The sequence below is a fragment of the Triticum aestivum genome, chromosome 4B (assembly GCF_018294505.1).
Source record: "Triticum aestivum cultivar Chinese Spring chromosome 4B, IWGSC CS RefSeq v2.1, whole genome shotgun sequence".
Lineage (NCBI taxonomy): Eukaryota > Viridiplantae > Streptophyta > Magnoliopsida > Poales > Poaceae > Triticum > Triticum aestivum.
In genome coordinates, this window is record NC_057804.1 from 98,672,652 (window position 1) to 98,695,925 (window position 23,274).

A 23,274-nucleotide genomic window follows, 5' to 3' on the forward strand; every position below is an offset into this window, starting at 1 on the left:
GACCTCCCCTCTAAACACGATGGCTGAGTCGGCCACCACCTTTGCAAGGTGGCCAAGCGGGGCCAACTCGAGAGCGGAGAACGAGCAAGTAGCATGAGTAACTGGGATGGACGGTGTACCTGGCTCAAGGTTTCGAGCAGCGGCTCGGAGCTCTGCCCGCTCGGGTAGGCAGAGCCGGGCTGCCCGTAGGTCTGGTTGCCTCGATGCGGGCACTGCGGCGTGAGGACGTCGCGGGAGTCGAGGTCGATCTGCCCCGCCTGGAGTAGGCCGCAGTCCGGGGGGGAGGCCACTGGAGTGGTAACCACCGCCGACGTCCCTCCGGAAGCAGCGCACGGGTCAGGCAGGAGCAGGACTGGCGGAGACGAGGGCCGGACCGCGACGGAGGGCAGTGGAGTCGAAGTCATGGCGGAGCATGGGGGGAATTCCGCCTCCCCATGGCCCGACAAGTCCGGCCCGTCGGGAGGGGTCGAGAGGAGCAGGGCCGAGCCAACTCCCGCCTCCTCGGAGGCCTCGGCTGCGGTGGTCGGGAGCTGACGAGCTGGGGTCGGGTCGGCGTCGGCGGAGAGACCAGTGAGAATGTCGGAGAGGACACCGTCGAGGGAGCGGGGTGACGAAGCCGGAAAGACCAGCAAGCTCGCGTCAGACGCGTTGCTCCCTTTAGCGAAGCACGGAGGTGAGCACGCGTCGAGCAGCATGAGAGATGGCTCCATCGCTGGAGGCGGAAGGACCGGGGAGGCGGCAGGCATGGGTGCCGCGGAGTGGGTGCGACCGGCCCCTGAGCCTCCCCTTGCCGACGAGGAGGCTGGTCGGTCGTGGGGAGGGCTGTCCTCGGAGTCATCGTCCTCCTCCGAGCTGGAGTTGCGGCCGTGGCGAGGGTCGCAGTCGCTGCGGCGTCCCTCAGTGCCGGCACCATCCGGGCTACCCCTAAGGAAGCCATCATCGGGGATGCGAGGACGGCCGATGTGGTTGGGCGGCTCGGGGGAGATCTTGAGATCGAAGCCTTGGTCGTTGAAGAAGACCCGGACCGTGGCGCGAGGCTTGGACGAGTCGAGGGATTTGACCTTAACGCGCACCTCCTCTTTACGGAGCAAGAGCTCGTCCACCACTATCACCTTGCCGAGGATTCGGGACATGTGCCGAATGACCCGCTCCGAGCGAGCGATGTCAGGGAGGCCACCAATGAGGATCCATGCCGTGCAGTGGCCACCGCCTTGGGGCCATGGACCGACTCCGAGATTTCCACCACTAGCTTGTTAAGGTCTATGGTGATGTCGCTGCTGCGGGTGCCATAGCCGTGACTGACCGCGTCAGGAAATACCACGGAGAAGGCGTTGCCAGACAACAAGGTGGCCTGCCAGTCCCAGTTGCAGCGGTATAGGTGGTTGAGCTCAGCCTCAATCATCTTAGGGGAGGCCACTCCATCACCCAACACCGTGACAATTGCCTGAAGCGAGGGGGACGGCGGGGGGATGTCGGGGACCTCAATGTGGAAGAATCCCAAGCCCTTGATCCCATGCCCGTACATCATAAGCTCCTCCGAGACCGGGCAGTCCGGGCAAAGGACGGCAGGGTGGCTGGGGTCCAAGCAGAGGTAGCAGCACTAGGGCTTGGTGCATGCCACCTGAGAATGGCCGACAACGCCACAATTGAAGCACTTCAGGAGATCGGCAGCAAGGTCTTCGGGGTGGGTCGTGGCCGAGGAGGGAGCAGGGGGCCAAGGGTGGGCCGCCTGAGGGTGGAGCGCCATTACCCTGCCCCTGTCCCCTCCTTTTCTTCTTCTTCGCACCCTGCCTGCCGCGGATGGGGCCGGGGCCGGGCGGGGGGAGTTGCGGGTCGCTGCGGGGAGGTTGGTAGCGGTGAGGAGGGGCGGGCGGCTCTGCCTGTTGGGCAGCGAGAGATGCGGGGAGTCACGGCTTCCCCTCCGCGGAGAGGGGCTCCAGTCGCGGCGTCGGGTCGGAGAGGGCGAGCGCCGGTGGTCCTGGTGGCCATTGGCAGCAGGCGGCGGCGAGCGGGACCGGCCCCGGCGGTCATCGCGGCCCGGCGAGCGACGCGTGGGAGACCGGTAAGCCAGACGGGGAGGGGTGCGGCGGTAGTCCCATGATTCATGTGAAGACAGGTGGCTCCGGAGGTCGAGCTCGCGTCTGGCTGCGTCAGGGGAAAGGCCTGGGAGCGTCACGGCGGTCGTCCAGCCGACGCTTACGGCAAGCCTCCTCATTCCCCCACTCCCGAGTCATGTTTGAAGGGGAGGTGTCAGCCGGTCAAGGGGGTGAGGCGATGCGGCGGCGCGGGATGAGAGGCGTAGGGGCGGGGTTAGGGTTTCCAGGCGGGGGTGGTCGGTTGGAGAGGGAGGCAAGGGGAACCCGCACGGGGGCCAAATGCCCGTCCCCTTACCAACGGCCCGAGGGGAAGCGGGGACTGGGCCAGGCGCGGGCCTACGGCCCAGTGCCCCGAGGCCAATTGGCGCGGGGCCAGGATGGCTCCCGCCTCTGGTCCCACTTGCGGGGAGGAGCAGGGGCGGCCCGTGACTGAGCGGCCCAGAGGAGCACGACCCGGCAAGCATGGGGCAGGAGTGCCGCTAGGGTTCGCGCAACAACCAGCCGCGCCACCGCCGGCGAGGGCCGTTGCACCAGAGCCAGCCAGGGACGGCGCACGGAGGGGGGTGGCGTCGTGTAGCGGAGCGAGGAGGAGCCGAACGCCGTGATGAACGGCCTGAAGGGCGGCCGACGACCAGACAACGATGAGCCGGAGGGCTGGGAGGCCGGCCAAGCCGTCGCGGAGACGCCCTGCAGGGAGGACCTGGGCACGGCAACAAGAGCAGCGCGCGAGGACGCGCCGGCGCGACCAATGTTGGACCGCCCCGCGACACCCCATGCCTGAGCGTGGCGGCGGAGAGCGGCTCCAACCCCCAAGGCCACGTTTTGGCGGCCACGCGTCGCAGGCACAGCTCCGGCGTGTGGGCGCATCTGCGAGAGGGCGGTTGAGCCATCCCCCACATTTGGACATCGCCGCCGCATGAGCTGAGGTGCGCGCCGTTCGCCGGGGTGGCCGGCGGCCCGATCGTTGTCCTCCGCCAGGTCGGCCCAACGCATACGCGGAGAGGTCGGGGGAGGGGAGACGACGCCGGCGGTGCAGCGAGGGAGGGTCAGGGAGGGGCCTGGGGGCGAAGGCGAGGGCCGGCTAGCCGGAGCAGGGGCACTGTCGCTGGCGGTGTCGCCCGTGGAGTCGCAGGAGCGGAATTCACACTCCATCCCTTGCACGTTTGCACGTTTAGGGCTTCTGAGTTCACCGATCCAACCTCTGCCGCCCAGCTCCATGCATATGGTTCTGCTATAGATAACCCTTGACACAACTGCTGCGACCACTATAGGGGCAATATCAGCAATCGACTATTAGTAAATTTTGGTCTGATCAAAATTTTGCGTGCTTCCCATTGCCCATGTCCACCTTTGTAGCCGCATGAACAAGGCCAGCTATGTGCTTGTTAACTTTGATTGGAAATCTGGTCTAAGACCGAGATTCATCAGTGCTCTGCAGCCACAACCATCTTGCCTGCAATGCCCAGTTCATTCTCTTAATATCTTTGATCTCCCCGAGCTTGATTTATCTGCAACCATCTCTCCATGCTACGGTGCAGTGGCCACGGTTCGTCTCTCAACGCCCTTTCCAGAAGAAGCTTCGCTGTTTCTTATCAACTGTTGTTCAGTCTTCACCCAGTTGGGCATATCTGTAGGTAGCATGGTGTGAACTGCGACTGCAGAGAGACATATTTAACCATCACTAGTCGTCCGCTTTTAGTGGTCATACCAGTTTTCCAGTCGGCAAGCTTATTGTCCATTTTATCGAGGAGAGGTTGATAATCAGTGTGTCAGAGCTTCCAAATTGAAAGTGGAACATATTGAATTTGAAATTCCTTGAGAGGGCAGGCAAGGTGGTGTGTGAGAATCTGAATAATATTGGTGTGGAGTCCAGAGGCATAGCCGAAAGTATGAAGCAAAGCATCAGCTCACGATCTTTGCGAGTTGGCTTCAGGAAGACTACCGCATCATCAGCATAAAGCGACGCAGGAAGCAAACCTTGCATCGCCGCCGCTTCGACCAAACGATGAAGGACCTCCATCAAGATGACACACTTCATCGGAGACAAGGGTCACCCTGGCTAATTCTTCGGTAATTAAACTAATGATAGATTTCCTCACTGGGGATGCTGTTGACAAGCACATGTATACTGGCAGTAGAGAATAGTAAGCATACGAGGTCCCACCTACGATGGCCAAAACACAGTTCACCGACTGCAAAAGTCGAGTCCATGAAGTTCAAGGATGGCTACATGATATCATCTGGTCAGCCAATCAAGTACATCAAGCCAAGTCCATGAAGTTCAAGGATGGCTACATGATATCATCTGGTCAGCTAGTCAATGAGTACATCGTGCTAAGTCCATGAAGTTCAAGGATGGCCACATGATATCATCTACAAAAGCAACTCTAAAGACTCGAACTGACTGCCAGCAGTCGGCCCAAGCCTTGGGTGCACCCACCGGGTGCACTGATTGTGCCCCCAGTCATGAACAACAAATTATGGATTCAGGACCAAGAGAGCCAAGTCTATGAAGTTCAAGGATGGCTATATCTACAACAAATATGAAAAAAAAATGTCTCTAAAGACTGTCCGACTGCCAACAGCCGGCCAGAGCCTTGGGTGCTACACCCATCGAGTGCATTAATCGTGCGCCTGGTGTTGAAGGATCAAAATTTGAACTACAAAAGGAGTGATCTGTTGTACTTCAGCATTCTGGCGGATGGCAATGGCTCCACTCACTAACTTCATGGTATCCATTAGGTGTTTCTTCACTCCCTCTAGCTCAATGGCTCCCCCACAATCCGCTGCAACGTCACAATGGCCCTATCCTCGGGGCTCAGGCTCGCAAGGGGGAATTGCATGGTGCTGGCCTCATCTCCTACATCTCCTTAGGAGGAACCTGGTATGAGTATCACCAAGGCAGGAGTTGGGCCAGTCAGTGCAGTCGGCCCCCGGGAAGCGATCGGATTGATAGCAACGATTGCAGGGATATCAGGCCAACTCCAACGCGCGACCCCATCCTGTTCGCCCACGTCTTTGGGGGTAAATGGACAAAACAGGCCTCCCAACGCGTGGTCGCAAATGGACCGTCGTTCGTTTTCTGTCCGCTTTCGACCCATTCCCAGCCCAAGTTTGAGGCAAGTTTGCGGCCGAGCAGACAGCGCGCAGACGGACGGGACGCGCCCCCTTGTCCTCCCTGGCCCGCCCGTTGGTGGCACAGCTGGCCACCTTCCCTCCTTTTCCTCCAAAACCTCCCGTGCCCCGCCCTCCACTCTCCCGTGCCCTCGGCCTTCCCCCTCTCTTCGTCCACCATGGCCGACGACGCGAATCCTGGCGACCCACCGCCTGTCACGAAGAAGCCCGTGACGAAGAAGCCACGGTCGGAGCTCTCGCGGGCGTCCGCCGCCAAGCTCGACAAGGAATCGGCCAAGAGGAGGGACCGGTGAGCCGTTGAAAAGGAGAAGAAGGCCGCCGCGCGTACGAATCCGAGTGTGCCTTGCGGCGTGCGATGCAGCACCAGGCCGAGATCGACGACAAGGAGTCCATCATCTCCAAGGCGCACGCCCTCCTCATGATGGGTGCTATGGCCCGCCCCACGTCGTCCAATCTCTCAGCCGCTGCCATGGCCGCGGCCAGCACATGCTCGTCGGCTCATCGACCGCCGCAGCACTGTTCCGCAAGCTCGTCCATGTCGCACGGCACGCCGGATTTTCATGGTCCTTCGCCGCACGGCCATGGGTAGACGCAATTCTCTACGTCGCCGGACTGCGTGGTGGTCAATCCGACTACGCCCACGGGTGTCATCGACCTCAACATCATGCCGGGGTACAGTGGCGCTGGCCATTGTGAAGACGGCTCGCAAAGGAAGCAGCCCCGGTCATTCGAGTCGGCTACCATTGCCGGCGCCCGCAAGCTGTTCGGCGATATGCCACCGCTGACGCAGACGCCCACGGTCGACGACCCGTACTACTCCTTGTTCATGCAGAACGTCATCTTCGAGGGCTGTGGTGAGGCGTTCCACGTCGACGACCATGAGCAACCTTTTGATCTCGATGCGACCCAAAGCCAGGATGGCCATGCTACCTATCACGACTCTCAATTCGGCGACCATGATGATGCCGATGAGGACGACCATGGCAAGTCGTGGCATGAATGATGACTTGTATTGGGAAGATGAGGAGGAAGAGCTCGACATTTCGCAAGAGCCATTGTGTTTCATCGACGAGCTCACCCAAAAGGCCGAAGCACAAAAGAGGAGGAAGAGCATTCGCACGGGATCATATAGCCAAGTCGAGGACACTTTGATTTGCGAGAGTTGGAAGGAAATCGGCCAAGATCCAATCAAAGGTGCCGAGCAAAAAGGAGTGGTCTTTTGGACAAGAGTTCACAAGAACTTTCATGAGCGAAGAAAGTTTGCCCCCTACCAATTCGCAAGCACTCGCGGCATCAATTCAATCGAGAAAAGGTGGGGATTCATCCAACAAGAATGCAACAAATATTGTGCGGCGCTTGAGAGCGTCAAAGCCCGTCCCGTGAGCGGCCTAGGCCTTGGTGACTTGGTATAAACCCCTCTCTTTCCATCATGCGTCCATTCATGTTGGCATGCCATTTAAGTTTCATGCATTCTATGTCCTTTCATGTTGGCCGCATGTTTGATTGTGTAGGCATTTCAACCTTTGGAAGCCTTCAAGGCCCGGCACAAAGACAAGCCATTCAATCTCACACATTGTTGGGTGCTCATCAAAGATTGCCCCAAGTTCAAGGACCAATACAATGCTAGTAGGAAGAAGAGAGGAGAGAAGGAGGCGGCAGCCGAGGCTGATGCGGGTGACGTGCTCAAGAGGCCGAGGGGCAAGACAAGCTCGAAGTCCGACGAGAAGCGTGATGTGTCTTCTATAGCCTTGCAAGGAACTTTGGAGGATATGATGAGCCAAAAGGAAATGCGAGAGGAGGGAAGAGCAAAGGAAGGGGGGAGCAAATGAAGATATACCTAGATCTTCAAACGAAGAAGCTTGACATGGAGGAGGCCGTGAAGAAGAGGAAGCTTGACATTGAGGAGGCCGCTCAACTCAAGAACCTAGAGGTCGAGGCCACCAATGCCGACAGTAAAGCCAAGGAGGTGGCGCTAGCGATCATGGTCGTCAACAAGAACAACATGTCACCGGAGAGGAAGGCTTGGTTCACGAACCGGTAGAAGGAGATGTTCGCCCGCGACGACATGATCTAGGTGAGATGGTGGCTGCGATGGCGGTCCTTTTTGAAGGCTGGCTCCTGTGCCGGCCGCTGGCTTTGTTGCCGGCAAGAAAACTTGTCTCTTTTGAAGGCTGGCTAGTGTGTCGGCCGCTGGCTGTGTTGTCAGCGTGAAACATATCTTTTTGAAGGCTGGCTCCTGTGCCGGCCGCTGGCTTTGTTGCCGGCCTCAGACTGTAGGCCGTCGGCGTGTTGCCGGCCAGTGTGATGAACTAGTGTGAACAGCGGCCGCAGCTAAAATCCTTTGTTTCTCACTTTTGCATGCACGCGGACAAGAGCCGAAATGCGGCCGCGCGTTGGGCGCACGGCCGACGCATCCACGAACCCGGGCGGACACGACCCCATTGCCACACACCAAACGGACGAAATCCGGACAAAGCGGACGTTCGTTTGGGGTCGCGCGTTGGGAGTTGGCCTCAGTAGCCCCCTCCACGGGGGCAGCTGGTGGAGCGGGTGGTGCAACAGTCTGTGGGGCAGCTGGTACCGCAGTCAACAACTTCTCCACGGGGGCAACTCTCTATTGGCTGGGTCTATGGAATGGGGCTGGTCATCCTTTTTCTGGGTGCCTGCGTCCACGGGAGCACCGGGGTCGGCAAGCCTGGGAGCTGGGGGGTACATCTTCCTTAGTCGGCTCAGCCTCTAATGTCGGTTGAGTGGACATTGATCTCTTTCCGGTGGTCTTCTTCTGGCCAGCAAGCAAAGCTGGACTTTTTCTTACTGCATCAACGGAGAGACGACTGTCAGCACTTCAAATAAATTCAACAAGATAGAAAGGAAGAACATATGCACTAAAGCCTACCAGTCGGACTTTGGAATGTTCTTCAATCCGGGTGCGCAGCGAACGGTAGTGCGACTCATAGGGACTTCTGGTGGATCCTAGGCTGGAGCCGGGCGAGAGTGCTTGGAGCTTTCCTCCACATCAGTGCTGGTGGTGCCCTCATCGCCGCCTCCGAGGCTGAGCGGACTAAGGGAATGAAGTGATCTCCTCCACCTCCGGGTCTTCCTCCTCATCGAAGCTCAGCAGGCTGCTCGCCTTCCGCCATCCAGCCAGCTTTCCTCCTCTCTCGTGTTTAGAAGATTCATCCTGAGAAGAGATAGAAGGACCTGACTGCTTCCTCAGCTGGAAAACTGACAGAAGATCATTGTTACCAACGCATATATTCGACTGTGAATAAAACCAAGTGAATAAATCTTACCCCCATGGGGATCAGGCCGGCACCAAGGGGCTTGATTGGGCCGTCTTGGCAGAGGTTGCTGCGAACCTGGGTGAGCCGCTTCATCCGAGTCTCGAAGCCTTCGTCAGACAGTCGGAGCGGCGTGGCCCTTGTTGGATTGTTAGAGCCCGACTACAGCCACATGCCCCTCACACGAGCTTGGAGCGGCTGAAAAATCCTCAGACTGACCCAAGTGGCCACAAGGTCGTTGTTGGTCAAACCATGATCCGAGAGCGCGCCGATCTGCGCCATCAAGATCTTTGCCTCAGCCTGCTCTCCCTTCATGAGCTTGACTGACCACCCGGAATGCCATTACCGAAAAGGCTTTCGCCCCGCTTTAAATATAAAGCAATGACCGACCACAGCTCAGATACAAACGCACACCACCACAACACATGCACACACCCAAGGCTGGATACATAGGCGTTGGGCGCAGCAACACTACCCCTAGTACTACAAGAGCGACCGGAGTCCTCAACCGTGGACACGCCAACACGAAGAGAAGAAGCCGCATATGACGAACCGTGTGCTCCATGGCGGCGCCTTCAGGAAGGTTACGACACCAGAGCGTCGTCACCGCCCGACCCGAGGATCAGAGTTTCCCCTGGAGCAACACGACGGGCAATGAGAGCCGCGACGACGCCTTCAAGAAGGGAGCGAGCTTCGCCGCCGCCAATCCGTCCGAAGATAGAACAAGTTTTCACCCCGGCCAACACTCACCACCACCGGACGCCACATCCCATTGACCATGCCGCCCACACGGCCATGTCCACCGGGCAGCACCTAACCACGGGCTTTGCCCAAGAGCACCGCGGAGCCACCACCAGGGCCGCCGCCCTGGCATCCAAGACCTGGACACCACCTCACTCGAGACCCACCGCTACCCCAACCAAAGATACGAGCGTAAAGGAACCGCCTTTCGCACCCCTGGGGTTGTCCCCAACGCCGAAACCCAGAGGCCGGCCAAAATTGGCCTCCATCGACCCATCCTGCTGGCACGGTCCTGCTGCCGGGCGCGAGACGAGCATGAACCTCCTGCCGGGCGCGAGACGAAGTCGATCCTGCCGCCGGGCGCGAGACGAGGTCGGTCTTACTGCCGGGCGCGAGACGAGCGATGGACCGAAGTCGGGGAAGGGCCGAACCTTCGACGAAGGTAGCAACCAGACAACGAGTAGAGGGCCGAAGGTCGAAACGGGCCGCCTACAGACAAGCCGACGTCGGAAAGCCAGCCGCCGCCCCAGTCGACCCGCCAAGCTGCTGCGGAGCCGGCACGACAAAGCCACCCATAGCCGGGACCGCAGCCATGCCGGGCCGAGGCCCCAAACCCGTGCCGCCGGCCGTAAAAAAGGCGAAATCCGGCCGGCACGCAACACCACCACCGCCACCATGCCGACGACGACGAGCGCATCAGCCACCACGCGTCGCTGGCAGGACCTCGCCGCCTCAGCCGCTCCCGGCCCGCGCCGCGAGCAGCTGCCACTGCGCAGATCTGGCCTGCCATCCCCGCCGCCACAGCTACCACCGCACGCCCCGCCACCAACAACGCCGCCCGAAACCCGACAGGAACACTGGAGCCCACCACGACCCCGTGCGCTGCGACGCCCGGCGCCCGCGCCGCGCCCAGGATGGGGCGCCGCGCCAACTCTAGCCACCAAGGGAACGCGAGGGCCCTGTCGCCGCCGGCTCCGGTCGGGCTTTGCCAGTCTGAGCCCCGGGGCGGGGGCGGGGGAGGCGGGGGAGGGAGGGGCGGGGGCTAGGAGTGCTGGATTTGGAGCCCCCCGGTCGCCGCGCGGGGGCGACACAGGAGGGAGAGGGGAGGGGCGGAATGCCATTTCGCAGCGAGTTTGTGTACGGCGGCAGTGCAGCCGGTCCTACCATGGTGGAAGACTCAACACAGTAGAACCAGGCCAACTGCCAGTTCACTATGTCGGGCCACTTCATGTTGAAGTAGCTCGAGCTCTTCTTCACCTGGATCCTGAGTCCATCATAGATCTTTATGACGTCCTTCACCATTTGGGGCTTGGCGGAAATGATATGCTTGAGGAGCACCCAGTTTGGTCGGATGCCAAGAAAACCCTCGCACAGCGTGAAGCACGAGAGATGCGCCACCCCATTGGGCGTAAGATGGAGCTGGGCGCGGAAGTAAGACAAAACCTCACGGAGAAAGGGCTAGATAGGCAAAGACAGACCTCGCTTGACAAATTGGGTGAGGATCACCCGCTCGTTTGCTTGAGGAGCAGGCTTCGGCTCGTTGGGGTCTGGCAACCGCTAGCTGTCGACGAGAGCTTTCCCGTTACTGGTGTACAGTTGCATGACTTGCTCGGTCACCACCGAGGACAACCAATCATGGCGCTCTCACTTGTCTTTTAGTGTGGCGGCGTGTGCCTTGACAGCGCCGGAGGAGTTGGCAGCCTTCGCTCGCTCAAGCTTCTTCGTTGTGGATGTCTACACGGGATGCTGCAACTAGATACTTGGAGATCGAGGCGATGGAACTGCTCACGAGCGGTTGCTCTCGAAGCATCGTGGGACGGGAAGTGAAGGAAATGGGCCAATCTCTCTCCCACCACCTTTATTTATAGTGAGGCGACCGGAAACCACCCTGCTGAAACCGGGCGACATGTGCCGTTATTGCCTTACTAGAAGCCAAGACATCAATCACGCGTGTGGGAATCTAGATTGTCAGCATTTAAAACCCACTAAAAAATGCTATGTTAGCCGGATTCTTGTCGATCGAGGCGCAGAAGCCAAGGAAAACCCTCTCACAGATCAGTCAAAGGGCGTCTGACACCATGCAAAAGATTTGACGTGACAACATGTAGGATCGAAAGTATGTCTAGAGGGGGGGGGGTGATTAGACTACTTGACCAAATAAAAATCTAGCATTTTCCCAATTTTAAGTCTTGGCAGATTTTAGCAACTTAGCACTAGTCAAGCAAACAACCTACACATGCAATTCTAAGAGTATAGCAACGGAATGTTAATCATTGCATATGAAGGTAAAGGGGAGGAGTTTGGAGGAAGCAAACGCAATGTAGACACGGAGATTTTTGGCGTGGTTTTGATAGGTGGTGCTATCGTACATCCACGTTGATGGAGACTTCAACCCACGAAGGGTAACTGTTGCGCGAGTTCATGGAGGGCTTCACCTATGAAGGGTCCACGAAGAAGCAACCTTGTCTATCCCACCATGGTCATCGCCGACGAAGGACTTGCCTCACTTGGGTAGATCTTCACGAAGTAGGCGATCTCTTTGTCCTTATAAACTCCTTGGTTCAACTCCACAATCTTGACGGGGGCTCCCAAGTGACACCTAACCAATTTAGGAGACACCACTCTCCAAAAGGTAATAGATGGTGTGTTGATGATGAACTCCTTGCTCTTGTGTCAAATGATAGTCTCCCAAACACTCAACTCTCTCTCACAGATTTGGATATGGTGGAAAGATGATTTGAGTGGAAAGCAACTTGGGGAAGGCTAGAGATCAAGATTCTTGTGATTGGATTGGAATGTCTTGGTCTCAACACATTAGTAGGTGGTTCTCTCTCAGAAAATGAGTAGTGGAAATGTAGGCACGTTCTGATGGCTCTCTCTCTCTGATGGAGAAGGGGGTGAAGGGGTATATATAGCCTCCACACAATTCTAACCGTTACACACAATTTGCCAAACTCGGTGGCATATGGGTCACTCTGCCTCCATAGACCGAGACCTGCATCTTTTCTGAGCTTCATATTTTCTGCCACAGGATGGGTGGTCAGGAATATTGGGCTTCAACTTTCTAAGTACTTGCCCTTCCTCTTCTTCTTCCACTTCAGGCAATGGGGCCTTGTTCTTCTCAGTTGTTGGAATGTTTCTGGTGGATCTCTTGGAGGCTTGAGCAGCCGCCTTGGGGGCAAACTTGGGCTTTGATGGAGCAGCCCCGGATCTGACTGCATCCCCCATTAGCTTTTGAGATTTTGCAGGAGTTGCATCTTGCTCTTCCTCTTCTGGGTCTCTGATCATAGAAGATCTCCCAATAACTCTGGCCATTGTCTTTTTGACCCTCTCCTTCCTCTTTTTGCCCTCACCAGCCTCCTTGGGTTCAAGTGTGAACTCCATGGTTTCTTGGGTTGAGGCTCTGGCTGTGGACATGGGAACTCTTCTTGCAGGAGCTTTCTTCTTCATCCCCGGCTTGGTGTTGGCAGCAATACCGAGCTCTTTCTCGTCTCCTTTCCTCTTGGAAGAGACTTCCTCATCAATCTTGAAATCCTCATCCTCAGAATTTGATGTCTTCTTCTTCCTTTGCCTAGTTGCAGCTTTGGTCAGGTTGCTGGGAGTGCTTCTGCTCTCATCATCATAACTGCTCTCAGAGGGACTAGTGCCCTCACTCATCTGAACCTGCTCCTCAGACTGATTCTGCCTATCACTGTTGTCAGACATGCTGAAACCTGAAGGCTGACCTTGTGAATAGATGTAGATGAGATAGAGTGGATGAGCATCACAAAGTGCAGAGATTTTGGAAAACAATTGAGCCAAAAACTTAGTTTTAATTTTCTGCAGAAGGTATTTTGGAGCTACCGATTTGTTGAACTCAGTGACACCGAAGCAATGTTCAGAGTCTAAACTAGTGACATCGGTCAAACCGAGACACAGTTTGGTTACTTCGAGACTGCTAGGGTTTCACAAGGTTCTGAACTCGGTCACACCGACTTACAAGATTCGATCAGATCGAAACTCACGAGTGCTATGGCCTAGGCCAAATTGGTGAGACCGATTTCTACAACTCGGTCGGTCCGAGATGAATTCGGCGGAAACCTAACCCTAAATTTTCGAATCAAAACTAATCTGAAGGAAGTTTTCGCTGGATAGAATAATCTCAATTGTGGCAAGAATCATGGCATTGTCTTCATGCTAAGAATCGGATGAGAAAGCACAAAGGATCGAACTCATACCCTAACTTGGCGATGAGCTCGCTACAGCGACAACGGCGGAGGAGAATTCGTTGACGGCGGCGGAGACCAGCGGCAGGGGGTCGCTGGCGACGGAGGCGATGATCCGGAGACCTCGAGTCAACAGAGCTGGACAGCGCGGGCGAAGAGTTTCGAAGGAATTTCCAAAAATTCAACCCATGGGTATATATATCCAGACCCTGTCTGTGTGACCGAGTGGAACAACTTGGTGGCACTGAGATGCAGAATCGCAAGCAGTTACTGCAACTCGGTGAGACCGAAGCGTTCAAATCGGCTGCACCGAGATTGAAACCTAGATCAACTTAATGAACTCGGTGTGACCGAAAGAAATGAACCAGTCAGACCGAGATGTGTATCAAGAGGTTTTGGAAGTTCAAGTCTATGACGAATCGGTGACTCTGAGTGCTCCTCACCCAGAGGGTTTGAATCTGAGTTGATCAAACTTTGTGATGTAGCATGAATAGAGTTTGAGACGAGAAAAGCATAGATAGCTAGAGAGAGTACTTAGGCATTCTTGTCCATCCATTTGGCAAAAGAAAAGACCAAACAATCAAAACAACAAATGGATGTCCTCGAATGAAGAAAATTAAGCAACCAACATGCGCACACAATAAGATAGCAAATGAAATATGTGGCAAAGCATGCACAAACACTCTAGCATCTATTCCCTCCGTTCCTAAATGTAAGTCTTTTTAGAGATTTCAATACAAACTACATACGGATGTATATGAATATATTTTAGAGTGTAGATTCACTCATTTTGATCCGTATCTAATTCATAATGAAATATCTAAAAAGACTTACATTTAGGAACGGAGGGAGTATCAAGCAATTGGTGATGACTAGGTATCTATATATGAGTATATTGACTTAGGAGTCAAATGAGTACATTTGATCATAGGTCATACTCATCGTTTAAGCTCAAGTGGGGTTACCACTTTTACATAAAGCATTGTTGTGTTCACACCATTAGAGTTGCTTTAGCTCAATTCTTAGAGTAAAGCTCCCCCTAGATGTGATATCCCCTTTTAGAGGGATGAACTAACCTTAGGTTTTGTCGATGATGACTTCATGTAGATGTTAAAGATGTGGATGCTTAATGTTGATGTAGATCATTTGGAGCAATCCAATGGAGTGAGTTGCACTTTCAATACCTACATGGGTTAGTCCCACAAGGAACAAACAAGAATATCCATAGACATAGAGTGAAGTACACATAAGATGATGTCCATGAAAGCATTAGGTTACCTTGTCCCTTGACTTACTAGCAAGAGGGTTTGTGACTCCTTGAACTAGTGCAAGATGTGGAAATTGATTGCACTTGTTCTTGCCAAATGAATATGAGTGAAGTATGTTGGCAGAGTCACCCTCAAGAACTCTCTAGTTCTTCTTCTTCGGGATTCACATCATCTTGATGGGAATCCTTGGGGTTGTAGATGTACTTGATGAAGTAGAACTTGAGATGGACTTGGGAACCCACTTGACCAAGGCCTTTGGAGCTTCTTCAAAACCAACACCTTGATTCTTCCGGTGCCTTCCTTGCTTGCGTACAATTTCCTCAAATTGCTTACTTCCAGCAAGGCTCTTGTAAACATCTTTCTCTATAATTCCCTTCAATAAGCTATTTTCTTGCTCAAGTGTAACTCATTAGGGGAATCAAGAGAACTACTAGAAGCAACAATATTGGATTTAGCATGATTATTGTTACTACTAGAAGAATCTTTCTTACCCTTGTTGCTAGATTTTACTTGTGGCATGTAAGTAGACAAGAGTAAACACTTGGCAATGTAAGAAGAACTTTTCTTTCGAAGATCATCATTGATGGCTTTTAAGAACCCATGTTCTTGCTCTAGGTTGAGCTTCTCGAAGCGTAGCTTCTCATGAATTTTTAGAAGTTCTCGATGATCTTCTAAAGTAGTTTCATGAGCTAACTTAAGAGTGTTTAGTTCTTTACTTAGACGCTGAATCTCCTTCTTATCATTGTCATTCGTTTCATCTTGATTAGCATGATTAATAACAGTTTCATCATAGTTTTCATCACTAGCATTGTCAACAAGTAACTCATCATCACCTAGCAAATCATCTTCATCATTATTGAAATCAATATACTCGGGGTGTGATACCTTGGGGCCTTTAGCCATGAAGCATCTCCCAATTCCTTCATTTGGTAAGTCAAATATGTCGTAGGAGTTTGTTGACACAAGTGCAAGGCCGGCAACACCTTCATCATCCTTCATTTTGAACTTGTCAAGTTGACTTTGAAGCACATCCATCTTGGATTCCTTGACGGACTCGGTACCTTCGTGCATATCAATCAAAGTATCCTAAATTTCCTTTGCATTCTCGAGACGGCTGATTTTGTTGAATTCTTCGAGGCACAATCCATTGAAGAGGATATCGCAAGCTTGAGCATTGTATTGCAGCATTTTCAACTCTTCCGCAGTTGCTTCACGATTTGGTTCTCTCCCATCGAAGAATTCACCTTGCAAACCAATGCACACAATAGCCCAAACGGCGGGGTTATGTCCAAGAATATGCATTTTCATCTTATGCTTCCAACTAGCAAAATTAGTGCCATCAAAGTAAGGATCTTTACGGTGGTAATTTCCCTTGCTAACGCCATACTCTCCTAGGTTGTGAAACCAAGGCTATGATCACCAAAGCAATGGAAATCAAGGCAAATGGAGACCAAAACTCTGATACCACTTGTAGGATTGAAAGTATGTCTATAGGGGGGGTGATTAGACTACTTGACCAAATAAAAATCTAGTCTTTTCTCAATTTTAAGTCTTGGCAGATTTTAGCAACTTAGCACTAGTCAAGCAAACAACCTACACATGCAATTCTAAGAGTATAGCAACGGAATGTAAATCATTGCATATGAAGGTAAAGGGGAGGAGTTTGGGGGAAGCAAACGCAATGTAGACACGGAGATTTTTGGCGTGGTTTTGATAGGTGGTGCTATCGTACATCCATGTTGATGGAGACTTCAACCCACGAAGGGTAACTGTTGCGCGAGTCCATGGAGGGCTTCACCCACGAAGGGTCCACGAAGAAGCAACCTTGTCTATCCCACCATGGCCATCGCCCACGAAGGACTTGCTTCACTTGGGTAGATCTTCACGAAGTAGGCGATCTCCTTGTCCTTACAAACTCCTTGGTTCAACTTCACAATCTTGACGGAGGCTCCCAAGTGACACCTAACCAATTTAGGAGACACCACTCTCCAAAAGGTAATAGATGGTGTGTTGATGATGAACTCCTTGCTCTTGTGCTTCAAATGATAGTCTTCCAAACATTCAACTCTCTCTCATAGATTTGGATATGGTGGAAAGATGATTTGAGTGCAAAGCAACTTGGGGAAGGCTAGAGATCAAGATTCTTGTGATTGGATTGGAATGTCTTGGTCTCAACACATGAGTAGGTGGTTGTCTCTCAGAAAATAAGTAGTGGAAGTGTAGGCACGTTCTAATGTCTCTCTCTGATGGAGAAGGGGGTGGAGGGGTATATATAGCCTCCACACAAAATCTAACCGTTACACACAATTTCCAAACTCGATGGGACTGAATAGTGAAACTCGGTGAGTCCGACTTGGTTCGAAATCTGAACGTTAGGCTTTTTGGTGGAACCGACAACATCAACTCGGTGAGACCGATGCGCTAGGGTTAGGGTAAACCTTATTTCGGTGAGACCGATCGCATGAACACGGTGAGACCGATTTCAGTAATAAGCAAACAGAGACTTGGTCAGGCAAACTCGGTGGGACCGATCGCTCATCTCGGTTAGACCGAAACATTACAAAAAGGAAACAGAGAGTTTGCACTGCGAACTTGGTGGGACCGATCGCTCATCTCGGTTAGACCGAAACGTTACGAAGGGAAACAGAGTTTGCAATCCTATCTTGGTGAGACCGAGATCCCTATCGGTAAGACCGAACTGATTAGGGTTTGTGGATATGGCTATGTCAAGTGAACTCGGTGGCGCCGGATAGATCAAATCGGTGGGGTTGAGTTTGACTTTAGGTTTAGGACATATGTGGAAATGAGAAAGTAATTGAGGGTTTTTAGAGCATATCACTAAGCATTTTGAGCAAGCAAGCCATTAAGTAACACCTCATCCCCTTTTAATAGTATTGGCTTTTCCTATGGACTCAATGTGATCTTGGATCACTAAAATGAAAATGTAGAGTCTTGAGCTTTTGCCAATATGTGTCCTTAGCATTTTGAGGGGTCCACATCTCTGGTCCATGCCATACCAACCATTGAACTTTTTGAAATATTGATCTTGAAAGAATATTAGTTCAATGAGCTCATCCCCTTTTAATAGTATTGGCTTTTCTTATGGACTCAATGTGATCTTGGATCACTAAAATGAAAATGTAGAGTCTTGAGCTTTTGCCAATATGTGTCCTTAGCATTTTGAGGGGTCCACATCTCTGGTCCATGCCATACCAACCATTGAACTTTTTGAAACATTGATCTTGAAAGAATATTAATTCAATGAGCTATATGTTGTTATGAATTACCAAAACCACCCAGGGATTAGTTGCACTTTCACAATACAACAAGATTTGCAATGATGTCACCTGTCGTTTTGCATGCTAGTCGGTCGAATTGACCGGTTGGTTGAATGAAGGGACAATTTGATTCGGTTGTCGGGGTTAGTCCCGAGCCAAAAAACCCATGCACACGGCATTATGAAAACCCGAGTACACCACACTCGAAAAACCCCCAAGTGAAGTGACACTTGTTATAGATCAATTCTGAGCGAGGGGCGCCCACGGTATTGTCCGTGGCATTGGTTGGATTTCTCAGGAAAGCCAAATATCTGTCTGCGCAAACTTGGTTCTTGAGGAGGGGGTTTGACTGACGTTCCATGGAAAGGATATTGACTGGTGTTGCTTGATCCGCTCAAGCCCAGACGTCTCAGACCACCATTCGGAATTTGATGATAGGCCTACAGTCGGGCCACGTGCCATCCTCTCCTGAAGAGAATCGGGTATTATCAAGTTTTTCCAATTATTTGCTCAATCTTCACTTTCCGAAGGTATGATCACATGAGTCCGCCAGGGTCTCTCAGCCAGCAAACAAGTGGTGCTTTGAGTTTGGCGAGCAGTTTGAATCTTCTTCATCGGGGCGCAGTGGCAGTCGGATTCTGCAGCGAGACCCTGTCGGACTCGGAGGCTACTGACACGGGAATACCTACGGTGTAGGCCCACATATACGAATGTCCCAGCCAAAGGCCCAGGCCGATCAAGATTACAGCCCATCATCAACCAAGGGGTTTTTCGCCAACGAACTATGTGTCTACGGTCGAATTCCACCCCTCCAATTGAGCAGGCACCGTCAGTCACTCGTCCCCTAGCAGCCGGATGTCCTATAATCGCTGCGCCAAGAAACACCACGATCACTACGACGCATTGAATGCTGCCGTTACCCAACGTTGATATTACCTCGTCCAATGAGGGCCCGAACTTGTATAAACACTTACACCTACAGTGGACATGGCGCCCCTACTAGCATACCCCTACAGTATTGTCTGAAAAATATCCACGACAGCTACGGCTCAGTTCTCTGTATCCCGCCCATATTTCTAATCTGCTGTGTGCTGTTTATTACTGAAATCCTATTGAGTTATCTCTGTTTTGTGCAAAGTCTTTTATGAGAATATTTTATGTGTTGCTAGTAACTGAACTGTGTATGTTTTCTTTTTTGGGTTTTTATCAGTTTTGCCATTGGTTGTACTATATTACTCAGTTCTGCCACTAAATTTTTCCATTGCTCACAAATGCCACTGTTCCTTAGGCGCATGGTCAAAAAAGCCATTTTTTCACCGTTACGGTCTGGTCAATGGACGTTGACCACGTTATATGACTATAATGCCCCTGGTCTCATTTGCAAGATCTCTCAACTTGTCAAAGGAGTAGGAAAATAAATTACAAGGAAAAAGAGCGACGAGGTGGATCGAACAAGAGACCTGAGTGTATTCAGCGGGCAATTTGTTCGAGGAACAGATGTACTTGTATTTAACCTTATCCAATACCTAACCTGCTCGTATCAGTTTCCCATCAGTTTCCCTCGCTGCCGCGTGCCGATCCTCAACTACAACCGCCGGTCGCCAGGCTGCCCGCCCAGCTCCGGCGCGCCTTCACTCGCCGCATCCGCCGGTCGCCAGGCTGCCCGCCCAGCTCCGGCGCGCCTCCACTCGCCGCATCCGCCGAGCTGCCCGCCCAACTCCGGCGCGCCTCCACTCGCCGCATCCGCCGAGCTGCCCGCCTAGCTCCGGCGCGCCTCCACTCGCGACAGCCGCCGCGCTGCCCGCCCAGCGCCGCCCCCGTCGCGGCCTCGGCGTTGCCTCCCGCCCAGCACTGCCACTCAAGGCATGCAGCTCTGGCGCTTCTTCCGCCTGATTCCTCAGCAGCCCGTAACTCCTCCCGAGTCCAGCTCCGCCACCTCCCGTGATGCCTTGAAGTGATTTGTTTCATGGCATTGGCGACGGACAACAGTCCTGAATCTGATAGAAGCGTCGGCCACCGGACGCCCCAGCATGTTGTAGCCTCTGAAATTCCGGCAGGGTGAGTATGCTAATTCTTAGCGTGGTGCGTGTGTGGCTCATAGTAACTTGTAGAGGCCGAATGGAATTTCTTGTGTAGAATTTGTAGTAGCTGATTGTTGCCTTGTTGATATTCGCGTGCAATTTGGTACACATGTTCTGATGGTAAGGATGGATATGGAATTACAGATACTAGAAGTAAAAAAAAAAGCTGCACATGTAAAGTTTGTAAATCTTGTTATGTTTGTGTTGTTTTCAGAAAAATGAGCAGGCAGCATGCTGAAATTTTCAGAGAAATTTAGAAAATCATGTGCTCCTGCTATCATATTTGTTGTTGCTGTCAATTAGCTAGCTGGAGAAATGGAGTAGCGAGCAACAAGAAATGATATTATATACTGTTTGGTTTGAATATTATTTACCTAAAGGATATGAAACATATATTTCCTTCTATTTCATAAGTTTCCCTTAGCTCAGCTGGTTAGCACGAGCGCCTGTCCAGGTCGTGGTCGTGGGTTCGAAACCCTGTGGCTCCAATTTTGGTCTTCTCTTTTCATGCTTGCCTTATAGGTGGGCCCACAGCTCAAAACGTCCTTTGACATGACCGTAATGACGAAAAATGGCTTTTTTGGGCACGCGTCTAACGGAACAGTGGCATTTTTTAGCAGTGAAACTTCTTAGTGGCAAAACTGAGTAGTGCAGTACAACCAATGGCAAAACTGATAAAAACCCTTCTTTTTTTAGTGCTATTATGTCATCCAAAGTAACTTTGGTAAGAGAATGGGCGCACTCCAATTGTTGCTAGACAAGCTTAAAGTTAAAATAGTTGGAAACATTTTCTATATATCCTCTTATGTAGTGTTGATACTATTGCCACTTGTTATCAGTTAAGTACTGCAGCTCCTAATCTTTCATTGAAGGGAACACCATACTGGATGGCCCCAGAGGTGCGCACATATATTCCTTGTATTACTACTAAGTTCTCTTGTTATCAACTTTAAATATCATATTACACTTAGAGCTTTAAAGTTGAAGTCCATGCGGGTGCAATTTTTCCACTCTTTGTAAACATCATACTTTTCCGCACATGGGTGGTCAGGCTCACTTTATCTTCATGTGGATTGCAATTATCCGACTTCATGCTTTGCGGTCTCGTAATATTTAATGCCTCGAAAAGAAAAAGGTACATTTTACATAGCATGTGGCTATTACAACACAGTTTGTATAAAAAAGAAACAAGGTCTGTTTTTAACTTGATGGGACTAGGAGTTGTTGTTCTTAATAAGAACAGTTAAAGTGACTACTTTTTGGGAATTAGTCGGGTTTAGTATGACATATGTATGATCCGCACAACTTTAATAGCATTGTCTTTAGTTTAGGTACCTAATGGATCTCCAATTTTGATGCTACAAACAAGCCATTCTATTATCCAGCAATTTCATTTTTTTATTATTCATATTTGAGTTACATGCTTTGGGTCTATAAATTCTCTTGGTTGCACCTTTATGCTTATTGAAGTTTAGCTTGTTTCTTCTTTTACAGATGGTTCGGGCTACACTTGTTAAAGACGTAGGCTATGATTCTGCTGTTGATATATGGAGTCTTGGTTGCACCATTATCGAGATGTTCAATGGAAAACCTCCTTGGAGCGATTATGAACGGGTAATAACTTGGAGCTTTTTGATTTACAGTAAGCTTATCAGCATGCATTTCATGACTAGTCTGCGTAGCATGGAGAAAATAATATAAAATGAAGTGCTTAAGCTAATCAAATTGTTTGTTTGGGTACACATGATGACCATCAGAATCAGCACTGTGTCATTCTAATCCCGAGTTCAAATGCTCCTGCCATTTTTTCAAAAAGGAGGATTACCCCCGGCCTCTCCATCGAGCGATGCACACAGCCATCTTTATTGCATTATTCAATAAAGCCCTACAAAATAAATACATAGATCAACCCAAAGCCACCTTCCAGGCGAAAACTGTCGCCCTACCTAGAAGATTGATGATGTGCCCTGACCTCGTGCCACGCACATCAAGAAATCTGATGGCCTCACCAAGCCGCCCGCCGGCTAGCCGGGAGCACCAACCAGTCTAGCAGACCCCCAGCGTGCACTGCATGCGCATGCTGTAGAATCCGTCGCCGCCTTCTTCCGCAGTCCCATCATAAGGAGCAATCAATGCACTGATTTTGCCAGACCCTTCTGCCGTCGACGCCACCATGACACCGGACAGTGCCAGCCTCCTGTGCGCGTCCATCAAACGGTATCCAGCGCCGAGACACCCCGCTGCACCTCGCTGCCAAGACTCGCCGTCGTCGATACTGTAGATGGCACACCGCTCCACCTTGGTCACTGCACGAGAAGCATACGGAGACCTGCGCCCAGCCACCAAGCCAAACACTTGTCCCTCCTACAACCCCAAAGATGATGCCCCCATGGGGTTGACGGCGCAGGAACCTCGCCATCATCCGATCCGGAAAGCCCGAGTCTGGGGTTTCCCCTGGGCACACAGGGAACACGAATTGCCCCACAACGCCTCCAACGAGGTAACGACGCCCGCGGGCGCCCCCGCCTGGGCTAATGGGGCGATTCACGTTCAAGTTTAATTAATGAATTGTCAGGGGAAGTCTAATATGGACCTATGTTCATATGCACACATAAATAGGTGTGGAAGGTAACCGAAAGCGTTGTCACAAGTTATCAATGTTCAAGAAAGTGTTTTTAAGCGACGCTTAAGCGCGATTAAGTGCTGAGCGTTGGTAAAGCGCTTCGCTTTTGCCCTAAGCGGTAGATTAAGCATTTTTTATTTTAATTTGACCAAAATTTGGCTATTTTTGTACTACTTCTGCTGGTCTGCGTGCGCAATAATGGCAATATGACATTTATCTTATTATTAGGCTCTGCTCAAGAATTATTTCCTTCATATTTTGGCAAAATTCTGTCCACATGATCTCTGTTAGGTTATGTCTATTTGAACTGAACTGCATTTTAGTTGTTATTTTGCTTGCGATGGGAACCCGATATGTATTTGCTATTGTGTGAACTGTATTTCTGATGCTATTTCAATTATCCATGTGCCATGCTTCCTATTTTTTTTTGTATATTATTCAAAGTCTGTCAAATTCTAGCCAATTTCAAAAAATGCTTAAGCGCGATTAAGCTGCGCTTAAGCGCTCATTGCTCTGAGCTGTGGCCCTCCGCTTCGCTTACACTTTCCGCTTTTTTGAACATTGCA

At 51.8% G+C, this 23,274-nt stretch overlaps 1 protein-coding gene across 5 annotated transcripts in view; it reads left to right on the forward strand.

The window, feature by feature from the left end:
- LOC123091262 (disease resistance protein RGA5) overlaps window positions 1-23,274 on the forward strand; it is a 38,630-nt gene that overhangs the window by 13,463 nt on the left and 1,893 nt on the right. For 3 of the 5 annotated variants that reach the window (XM_044512720.1, XM_044512719.1, XM_044512718.1), the window contains exons 8-9: window positions 20,925-20,984; window positions 21,580-21,699. In XM_044512720.1, coding sequence (XP_044368655.1) covers window positions 20,925-20,984; window positions 21,580-21,699 — 180 coding nt within the window. Of the gene's footprint in view, window positions 1-19,292; window positions 20,297-20,924; window positions 20,985-21,579; window positions 21,700-23,274 lie in introns of those variants that run through there. The other 2 variants (XM_044512722.1, XM_044512721.1) reach the window with 2 other exon arrangements.